This window comes from Lissotriton vulgaris, unplaced genomic scaffold (genome assembly GCF_964263255.1).
Source record: "Lissotriton vulgaris unplaced genomic scaffold, aLisVul1.2 SCAFFOLD_10679, whole genome shotgun sequence".
Classification (NCBI taxonomy): domain Eukaryota; kingdom Metazoa; phylum Chordata; class Amphibia; order Caudata; family Salamandridae; genus Lissotriton; species Lissotriton vulgaris.
Window position 1 is genome coordinate 11,704 of NW_028245826.1, and position 11,860 is coordinate 23,563.

Consider the following 11,860-nt stretch of genomic DNA (forward strand, 5'->3'; position numbering starts at 1 on the left):
CACAAATATATATTTTTTTTGATTTTTCTTTTTTAAAATTTTTTTAAACACATATAACACATCTAAGAAAACCCACCCACCCAAATAGAAAATGTAAAACCCAGCAACTACGTAATGAAAATGAAGAAATAGAAAAAGGAAACCTAACTAACTACCTAATCTATCTATCTAAACCTATATAAAATATTAAAAACAAATACGCTTGAACATTCTACTGTGAACAAAAAGTCAGTGTCCACACATTGTCCAGATATGCATCAAATCATTGAAATTATGTGGTCCAATGTCTGTTGCACCCTGTCAAGTTTGGTGTCCAATGCAGAAATTTTGGCCTCCAAATTATCTATTTTCCTGTCCATGCTTGCCAACATTGTAGCATCAACAGTTGCTGCCGTGCCTGCAGTGGATGTCGATGCTTGTGGGGCAGCAGCACCACCTGCATTTGTTGAAAGAACATGTGATTGTACTTGATCTCCACTTTGGCGTGTAGGTGACTTTATAACCCATGTCTTCGCCAACTTTCTCTTTTGGTATTGCCGACCCGACCAACGAAATGCCTTTGCAACAGCAAGTATGTGTCCATACCGAGCTTTCCTGATGCGGAAAGCCCGCTCCTCCGCTGCATTCATGTTATCTGAATGGAAAAAGGGAACATGTGTAAGGCAAGCAGTACATGATGGCCATCAGCATGACCTAAGTTGTACAATCAAAAGAGTGAATGGAAAGTGTCATGAAAATATGACCAACACTTTTTTGATGACACACTGCAAAATTGCCATCTAGCATATACATCCAAAGTCACATGACCACGGGCCACTAGGTGGTGCCCAAGTCAAATGACTGCCATGAAATGACACACCAGCATCTGGCCACATACATACTGTCAAGTATAACAGATGTGCTTGTCTGCTCATGCGTGGCCTTGGTATCCCACGCTGGTTTATGTAGAACTATCTTGTCTTACGTTTTCATATTGCAAAAGATTCTTGTGAGGGTATCATAGCCCCATGCATCCTTGAGTAGAAGGAATGCAAGTTGAGAGGATGGGAGAGATCACATTGGGTGAGGCATGGATACATTGTAATGGAAGAGCACGCTGTCTCAAGTCAAAGGTATAGGTGGGACAATATAAAGCACGATACACAGGAGGTGCCCGTAGTTAAGGGTAAAATCTCCATGTTGGATATAATTGTAATCCAATGAAAGGCAAAGCAGATAGGTATGTGTACACACTGTCTCATCTCATTTGGATTCATATAGTGGCTGCTGATACACATAGTGGCCAGTTACAGGTTTGGGAAGCAGAGGCACAGGCTTTCTTTGAACACCGTGTACGAGGAGCAGGTGCACTCTCTTGGTAGGGATATAATGGATGTGGAAGTCCGGTGCGCTGTAAAAGAAGTGGCCCTGAACAAAACCCCTGGGGGCTGATGGTCTCACCATCAACTTTGACTAGGGTAATGTCAACATTCTTGCACCTCAGATGCCATTGATGTTTATGGAGGCTGGCCAACTGGGGATGCTGCTGTCTACGACTAGGTTAGCTATTACTATCCCTTTCCTCATACAGTGTGAAGTCCAAAGTGAGTTTTGTGGGTACTGTCCCCTAACCATGCTGACCATGGATGATGTGATGACAAATCTCATCCTGTATGCACGAGTATTCACACACCTGTTACACTTGGTACACCCTGATCAGGCTGGTTTCATCCCTACCAGCAATATGGCCGTTAGTCTATGGAAGTTGATATAAATGTTGAACACAGACCATGCAGTGGACTATTGTGCAGAGGACCTTAATTGGATATAGCTAAATCATTTCATTGCTCAGAGTGGCCCTACTTGTTTGCTGTTAGGAGGGTTTTTGGGCTGGGAGCGGTAAGTGTCCACTGGATAGTAAAATTGTATTTTTCAGGCATCCCCACAGTAAAGGTGTGATTAATCATGTCCTCCTAATACCCAGTAGGCCAAGAGGGTTGCCTGCTCTCCCCTCAGTTATTTGCTCTGGCTGTCGAAACATGAGCAACTTGTTCTCAATTGTGTAGGGTGGTTTGTGGCCTGAGGCTCTCGGATCACACGCACTTTGTCTCATAGAAGACCTTTTGTTCTTTCCAGTGGACGATGGGGAGGCATTGGAGGGGTTGCATGCTCTCAAAAACAGGTTTTGAGACATCTCTATTACTGGGGGACACATGTTTACCATACCCAGGAATAACAAAGTGATGTCAATATGGTATGAGTTATGAGAGTGCATCCGAGTAGCATGCATTCTGGTCAACGTTGGTACGGTTGTAGGTGGGACGAGCGGCATTGGTGATGATGGCGGCACTTTCCTGTCTGTTGTACTAGTACCATACATTGCTGGTGTGCATAGAATTCTGTTATATGTTGACTGTTATTCTTACGGAAACTGGACGTGGAAGGGTGGCGTTGGGGACCCAGATGCAGCACAGGGCAGAGGGGGTAATTGCTGTCCCAGATTTTTGTTTGTACTTATTGTCAATTCCATTGAAGGGGCTCACCCACGCAGTGGCGCAGGACTTAATGCAAGCTGAATCTAAAATGGAACCAGAGGTGGGACGGCACGTTTCATCCTTAGTGATATTTATCACACAAGATAAGGATGGATTTATTGACTGCGTAAAAATTGACTCCGACACTTTGTTGTAAAAGGTACCATGGCAAGATGGGAGTGCAATGCCCTCATGCCCCAGATATACCATTGCCCATGTGTACACCACTTCCACATGTGGGACATTGGTTGGGCCTTGCTACATGGATGGAGCATGGCCTGTAGGGAGTGGTAGACCGGAATAGCAAGGGAGTTGTCCTGTAAATGAACAACGTGCAGGTTACATTTGGGCTGTCACGGGCTCATTACTTAATCCATACACCCTTGGCTACTGCCATTCAGAGTGATGGTGGAACGGGCCTGTTTCAACCACCAGTGAATGCTGCATGGCAATATGTAAGGATTGGTGTGTGTACGATCAAGGCAGTAGCCTCTTTATATAGGCTAATAATTTTCATTGCATAATGTGTGCCCTGTGCACATGTTGTGGGATTGAATTTATTTGGTTCACTTACTGTGAGGACATGTTCACAATGTAAAAGCATATATTGTAACACAACAATAATCTGGATACAGTAACATTTCTTAACCCACAGTAGCACAACAAAATTGACACGCAAATTCCTGGACTAGGGGTTGGTGTGGGCCAAATGATAAATAACTTTGCTTCAGCAGATCTTGGTGTGGCCCAGTGTCATTACACGGAGGGATGCTGTGCTTACATGTGCGAGGAGTGACGGTGTGATTTTGATGCAGCATGCAAAAAGTATCACACATTGAAAAGGCACTACATGCACTGTGGGCATCTTAAGTTTTGCTTAAATCACTGAGGGCCTGATTTATGATGCGGTTGCGCCGTAGTTGCGTCATTTTATTTAACACAACAGCGGCACAAACAATGTGCCCTATTCACAACGTGACACATGTAGGACATGCGTCACTTTGTAAAGCCCTGCGCCATGAGGAGGCGTTCTTGTGCAGGGGGGGGGGGGGGGCGTTCCTGCGCAGGAAAGCCTCTTGAAAGTGGCTGATTGAAATATATGAGATTTCACTCAGTCTCTTTTTGGCCAATGCTGCCTCAAAACCCTGCGCCAGCTTGAAGCAGGCGTTGGTCTTGATGCAGCATTGTGTAGATGGGCCACCCCCAAGCCTTGCTGGAGCTGCATTGCGCTTGCGACGCAACTCCAGCAATGCGCCAACTTTGTGGCACAGATGTGTCACACATCTGTTCCGTTTGTGGCCCATGGTGCAACGCTATGTTAAAGCGGCTAACCATGGGTGGGGAGCTGTGGCGCACTATGGCGCACATTAAGTGGCGCATCCCTGGGGATGCAACAGTGAACATAAATCTCACCCTTACTGATTTGTTGTTGTACGTGTCTTGTAAAACAGTGATTGTGAACAAACGTAGAAAGCCATGTGCTTCCACAGTAAACCTGATTTAGAGCTTACACACACTGCAACCCTGGTACCACAGCCTGTAGTTATCATTCACACAACACATTCACTAAACACACGTAGTGAGCACTGTGTTCAGCATGCCTTACTGTACAGATGTACGTGTAAAGAATTTGCATTTTCATGTTGCATTCTGCTCCCTCAGTGTCAAAAAGAAACAGGCATTGACTGTTACTTTGTTCCTAGGGTTATGGGCTGTCTGACACATATGTGCCTTTCATTTTGTCCATGCATGATTCAACATCTGTCACAAACACTCACAAAATCTTACATTTACTTTGAGGGTGTCAGCAAAGATTTGATACAAGTGGATGCATTGAGCATGCCATAGTTGGGCACATACACAGTGCATCTTGCTTCCACACACATTACTTCAATCTGTAGGAATTAATACATTTACTCACTGGTTGCATCGGGGTCCTCGAAGCGGTCGATCTCCCCCTGCGTGTATGGCGGTGGACCCCCTACAAAACATGTGCAAATATGTACATTAATGCATGGCATTATAAATTTAAAATTTTGTAGCGTGCAGATTGTACGGTAACATATGCATGTGATTTATAGTCTTTTAATACCCTTTAATTTGTCCTACAAAATGTAGGTAGAAAATGTACAAGGGCTCTGGTAATGCATGTGGACCTCCACATGAGTGTACATTGTTTGATCATGTTTGACAACTCACCCTCCCGTGTAAACAGCTCACGTTCTGATGCAAATACCCCTGTGGTCCAGCCCACTTGGCCCCATTCCCCATCCCCAGCATCCCGCCTCCCAGCAGCTTTGCCTTCCCAGCTAACATTGTAATGCCATTAGGTGGGTGGCGGAAGGCGCGCATAAGGCAAGCCCGTATGCACATGTCTGGAGGCTGGCCAGCATCAGATTCCATGGACCACGCAAATCCCACAAGAGCAGACTGCACAGTGATACAAGCAGCCTCCACATACTCATGGCAGGCCAAAAGCACTACACTTTGAAGGACACCCTGAAACGGTCCCACAGACCTTGCTTGAACCACACATGCAGGTTCACCTGTGAGTGGACCACCAAATGTCAAAGTACTGAACACACACACCTCCACAGCATACTCCACTACACCTGCTCTGCTACATTAACGCTGGTCTGCACTTGGATCTGCAAGACACCTCTGCCCCAGATGTGGCCTTCAAGAGTGACACCTGGTGGAACAACTCCTTGCCCAACAACATTCCTATAGCCATCCCGGATGTATAGAAGATCACCTGCATGGATTGTCCCAATGGAAACCGAAGTGCAATAGGTATTGTAAACAATAACACCATCACGTTTGTTAGCCATATAGACATCAGCCTCCACACTGGCAAACAAATGCTCTTGCAGATCCACAACAACAACAACCTCACCCTCTGAGGGACACTAATTGACACACACCCTGGTTCCCTGGCTTAATGTATTAACTCCATTGCCAACCTTGCAAGCAGCCATGCACTTGCCTTCATGGAATACATCATCCTTGTGGACTTGAACTTCCACCTTTACAAGAATTATGACGCCTACCCTGCCACCCTGATACACAACCTACCGAAACTTGGCCTCAGACAACTCCTCACAACACCCATCTACACCCCCATCCACACGCTGGACTACATCTTGTCCACAGGCACTACCTATACTCTTGGCCACATCTGCTACCTGGGTGAATGTTTCCACAATACAATGCAGTCCAGGATGACCAGAATACATATTGCCTAATTGACTGTTTAAAAGTACATGCATTCCTGTTTGTGATGTATATTTTATTACATTATACTGTAGTGAAATTTGTGAAAGGCAATACATATAATACTATCAGATCATTTAATGAATATAACTAACCATCAGTGCATTTGTTCATCCATGGTGTGCTGCATTGAAAATCATGGGCACCAATGATGGGTGATCAGCCGCGCTACATACGTGGGGAATCAATAATGAAGGCCTTTTGACAGTGGTGCATAACTTTTTACCCTTTTCAATGTAAGGCAACAGTGTTGCAAGGTGTGCATGGAAGAGGCCTGTGTTACATCCCTGCTGATATGCAGGGATTCCCCTAAATATGTAAGTGCGCCCTTAATGTCTGTGATACGTCACAATCCTGTGTGAAATGCCAGGAGCCCTGAGGGTTTGACTTCAGCATTACGTCATCCAAGTATCATTTTGAACACAACTCCACAATTGCGCCACCATGACATCACAGTATTTCACACACATTGTTTAAAAAAGTTGCGCCGGGATGCAGCTTACAAAGTGAAAGACAAATGCGGTGGACCAGGGAGGGAAATGAGTGTTGGATGTGTGATGATGCTTCCCTGCATATTTCCAAATATGCACCACATCACAGTTATAAACATACAATGGCATTGGTTGTCTTTTACCAGCCCACTGCACCACAAGTATGTCAGACTTTTCAACGTAGTGGTGGTGCAGAGTGGTCATACATATTTATAAGGAGAGGGAAACCCACCCTGCGTGACTTTACCTCTCATTCAAAATACATACCCTTCACACGCAGCACTGTGCGTGGAAGGGGTGTTGCATGGATGTTGCTGTGGATGTTCACAGGCAACACCTTTGTAGGGAGACACATTTACAAGTTTTAACAAAATGTTTAAGGTGGAGTGGCGTAGGAATGCTACGCCACACTAGAGGTGGGGTAGCAAGGCACATTGAGAAATGCTTCCATTTCTCCATGTGTGCTCCACTTTCAATGCCTGCTGCATTTCAAAGCACTCATTGAAAGTGGGAAAAGTGAAATCATTTTTTTTGTACTGCATGTTGGCCCTCACTGTACATACCATTTTCTCCCCATGGCGCAGGCATCCTTGCATCATACTGCAAGGGTGCCTGCGCTAGTGCATGTATACAGTTAGTGCATGAGCGCAGGGGGATGCACAGACACACAACATATGATTCTCAATATGTTGCATCTCTGTGGTTTCTGAATTAACGCAGCACGGCGCAGGAATAAAATTTGCGTTACCTTGTTGTAAATTCGAGGCAAACTTTGCTTATCATTGATCCCTTTTACAGATCTGTACATTAGTGGGAATGACAACATGAGTAAAAAAATAAATGTACTCACCGGTTGGGGCTCCTACATCCACTCCCAGATGATCCAGTACATCCCCCTCACGGCTGACGGTGTCCTGCCACCGGTGCTTAATCTGATGTACGGTACGCTGAATGTCGAACAATTGCTCTAGGTGTTGTTGTACAAGCTGCCATCTGCCTCTCCGCTCCTTTGTTGGGTAGCCTTGGCTCACACGGCCACCCATGCTCACCATTCTGGGCAGATAATGTTGAACCAACCACAACAGCCCCCCAAACTCACTGTCTGTGAGGTTCTTGGACCTGCCAGACATAGTGTGCTCTGACAAAGTTTAAAAATACAAAAGATTGTCAGAGACAAAAGGAAACTTAACATAAAAGTGAGTTCAAAAAACTAAACACCCCATCCCTATTAAAATACTAAGGGCCCGATGTAGGTAAACGCGATTTTCCGATTTCAAAATACCGAGGCGGGCCGAATCGGTATTCTGAAATCGGAAAACGAGATGTAGGGAAAAAAAACCGAATGAATACCGATTCGGTCGGCATCGGTAATGAGATTCGGTACGTTCCGATTCTGCTCGGTCCGAATCGGAAAGTACCGAATCGGCCAACAACGATTCGGAAATCACCGAATCGGCTACCACCGAATCGGATATTCCCGATTCGGCGAATACCGATTCGGTAAAAACCGATTCGGTAAAAGCCGATTCGGTAAAATCCGATTCGGCAATCATAGATTCGTAGGCATGAAAACAGACCCATGGCGAAAAAGCCCATAGGAATGCATTGAATGAACCGATTCGGCTTTTACCGATTCGGATAATACCGAATCGGATTTTACCGATTCGGATATTACCGAATCGGTAAAAGCCGATTCGGCAATAGGCGATTCAGCCAATGAGGTGGCTCCCCCTCCCCCACCCAAACAGGGAGTGGCAACCCTGGCAGGTGCAGCTAATTAAGAAGTTTCTGGAAAGCCTGCCTGAGCCCAACACACACAGTTAGCAGCAGTGGGAGAAGGAGGTTGCCAACTGAACAGGAGAAAATGGCAGATCAGTCAGGAAGCCAGAAGTCCTCCCAGAAGAGGAAGCCCAAGTTCACCACCACCGAACTTCAGGTGCTGGTTGAGGAGGTGGTGAGGGTGCACCGCCAGCTGTTTGGCAAGCTGTCCCTCAACGTGCCAGACAGCACCAAGAGGAGAATCTGGGCCGACATCGCCCAGAAGGTGAATGCTGCGGGTGTCACCCCCAGGTCCATAGAGGAACTGAAAAAAAGGTTTTACGACATCCGCAGACTCACGAAGAGGAAGCTGGCTGACATACAAAGGCAGGCTGGACTCACTGGAGGAGGCAACAACCCGGCGCCACCCCTCACCGAGCTGGAGGAAATTGTCTCCAGCACCATTGAGAGGGAGAGTGTCGTAGGAATCGGGACCCTGGACAGCTCTGCGAGAGCCACAGCTACAGGTAAGAAGCATGCGCATCATGACACACCCTACCAGACACCTCCCCATTAGACACAATGCATAGGCAAACACCAGCACTGTACTGTCACCAACATACAAGAGACAAGCATCATGGTACATGTAGTCAGCAGAAGTTAGCCAAATATGTCAGTGCAGAATCACAAGACAGGAAACAGTGTGACACGGTGTAAGGAGATGCAAGGACATGTGGAATGCCATAATTGTACTGACTGTAATACATCGGCACTCAGTTTACAAATGCTTCTTTGTACCTAGGGGCCCCATCAGGCGGAACAACTGTGACAGCAGAGGGAGCAGCAACGTCCAACACTGCAGTCGCAGGGCCGAGCACCAGCCAGGCTGGCCAGGAGGAGGATGAGGAAGGAGACACCCCAGGGCTAGGAATGGAGGGAGTCCTGGTCATTGACTTCCAAGCAGTGCACTCCCCAGTACTGCCCAGCACACCCCCCTTGCAATTCTCACCAGAAAACTCCCCTACAAGGCAGACCATTCCGCCTACACCAGCTCCTGCCACAACCGTGGCCTTGCCACCTGTCCAACCTGACCTGGGAGCAGGGGCTCAGGGACCGGCCAGCTTCACACCCCCACCAGTGGCACCCCAGCCCACTCAGCAGGCCGGAAGCAGCAGTGCCCGACGCCGTGCCACCACCACCACTGCTGCACCAGCACGGGAGGGCAGTGTGTTCCTGGGCCTGGAGGGACAGATGGTTAAAATCCAGCGCCAACAGGCCAGATCCACCATGGCCTGCCAACGCCAGCTCCTGCAGCACAACATGCAGATGGGGGAGTTGGTGAAGGGATTCCAGGCTGTTGTGGAAACCAACAAGGAGGTGGCAGCAGGGTTAGGCAGGCTGACCACTGCCATCACCCACTCATCTGCCAGACAGGAGGAGCATGAGGTGGCGCGCAGGAGGGATGCCCGGGTGCTGAACCGGGCCATGGCCCGCCTTGCAGCGGCGACCGCACAACTGTGCCATCGCAGCTCCAACCAAGAATCTGTGCTCAGTCAGCATACGGCTGAGCTCACTAGGGGGATGGCCAGGATCACCACGGCCATGGAGGCCATGATAATATCAAACACCGCCTCCAATCCTGCCCTGGACCTGGGTGATGCTGGAGACAGCAGCAGCCGCAGCAGCCCGGCCAGCGCTGCATCTGAGCCACGGAGGAGCACCAGGCGATCCGCTGATGCTGCTGGGCATTCGGAGGGGGCCGAGGGACACCCCAGTGGGTCTGGCAAGCGGGCAAAAAAATAGCCTGGCAAGGGGGGATGAGGCAACCAGAACCCTGGACTTTATTTGATTTTACATACTCCATTTTTTGATGCACATCAGTGCTGTAAGTGTGGTGCAACACTATTAAAATTTGTTTTTTGCAAGCAACATTTAGCTGTCTTTGCATCTGTACTCAGTCAGAAATAGTTCTCAGTGATCTCCTCACGTCTGTATCTGCCATCACTTGGCGTACACACCCCAGCTGGCTGTGTCAGTGGCACAGCTTCGTCGTCGTCATAGTCCTCGTAGTCAGACAACTCCACCTCAGTGCCCTTCTTGACCGCAAGGTTGTGTAACATTGCACATACAGCTATGATCTTGCAGCAGGTGATGGGGGTATACTGCCTTGCACCTCCACTCTTTTGCAGGCATCTGAATCTACTTTTCCAGATGCCAAAGGTCCGTTCAACAACATTCCTTGTGCGTATGTGGGCCCGGTTATACCTCCTTTGGCTGGGTGTGGAGGGGTTGAGGTAGGGGGTGAGTATGAATGAGCGGAGGGCATATGCACTGTCGCCTGGAAGAGAAAGGGGTCACATTAGACACATGCATACATGTATTCCACCTACCTACTATGTGTTATGGGGGTCTGATGATGTGTCTCACCTAGGAGGTATCCTTCTCCAAATTCGCCAGCCATCAGCCGTGCATATATGCCGCTCTGTTGGAATATATAGGAGTCATGGGTACTCCCTGGAAATTTTGCTACCAGGTCTGTGATGGTGCACTTGGCATTGCAGATCACCTGCACGTTGATGGTGTGTGTAGATTTCCGATTGCGGTATATGTATTCGGTGTCCGCTGGTGGGCAAATCGGAATGTGTGTGCCATCTATGCAACCGATGATTTGGGGAAATTGTGCCATCTGGTAGAAGTCAGCTTTAGTTTGTAGCAGTTCTGCGTGGGTTGCAGGGAAAGAGATGTATTGGTCCATCCTGTCTATCATGGCGTCAAGGAATATGTGGAAGAACCTTGACAGGCTGCTCTGGCTCACCCCTCCTGCTGCTGCTACTCCACTTTGATAGCTGCCAGACGCAAGCAGGTGTAGGCTGCATAGCACCTGGACGTGCGCAGGGATGGCGTGTGCCCTTGGGGTGTGGTGGTCCAAGAATGGCTTAAGGTCCCTGATGAGCTCAAGTATGGTGTCAGAGTCCAGCCTGTATCTCTGTAGGATCTCAGCCTCAGTGAGCATGAACAGGGTTACCCTCTGTCTGTAGACCTGTTCATTTCTTAGCCATTCCCTCTGTCCTTCCTGCTGTAGCCGTAGCCGCCTCGCAATGACATAGAAAGCTGCCATCCTGCAAGTTGCAATGCATTTTGGGACTGTTTATATGGGTTGGAGTTGGTTACCACCTGATTGCAATCCATGGTAAATACCGAGTGAATTCTACCGATTTTGAGCCGATTTCGGTGTTTCTGTGCCTCCCTACATCTCCCCAACTGTCGGAATCGGGGAATTTCCCGATCGGAGATTCATACGAATCGGCATGTTTTCCGATTCGGATCATGTCCGATTCGGTATTTGTACCGAATCGGTAATTGGACCGAATCGGTGAATTTCCGATTCGGTGTCACTAACGAATCGGTAATTGGACCGAATCGGTGATTTTCCGATTCGGTGTCACTTACGAATCGGTAATTGGACCGAATCGGTGATTTTCCGTTTCGGTGTCACTAACGATTCGGTAATTGGACCGATTCGGTGATTTTCCGATTCGGTGTCACTAACGAATCGGTAATTGGACCGATTCGGTCTTTGCATCCGATTCGGTGTTTTTCCGATTCGTTACATATCCGATTTTCGGTATGTACGTATCGGATTCTTTCCCATTCGGTACTCATTCCGATTCGGTTTTCTATCCGATTCTTTCTGTTTTTGGTTCCCTACATCTCGATGGCTGTTTACCGATCGGTAAGGGCCAAAAATCGGTATTTTCGGCCGTTACCGATCGGTAACGCCCTACCTACATCGGGCCCTAAATACCCCTATTGACACACACCCCT

The 11,860-nt window shown here is 47.9% G+C and overlaps 1 protein-coding gene across 1 annotated transcript; it reads right to left on the reverse strand.

Moving 5' to 3' along the window:
• Positions 1-257: 257 nt before the first annotated feature.
• Positions 258-7,407, reverse strand: LOC147666281 (uncharacterized). The gene is made up of 3 exons (XM_086949162.1): positions 7,128-7,407; positions 4,435-4,494; positions 258-634 (listed from the first exon to the last, which is right to left on the reverse strand). Exons 1-3 carry the CDS (start codon positions 7,405-7,407, stop codon positions 258-260), a joined length of 717 nt encoding a protein of 238 aa, XP_086805288.1.
• Positions 7,408-11,860: the final 4,453 nt, after the last annotated feature.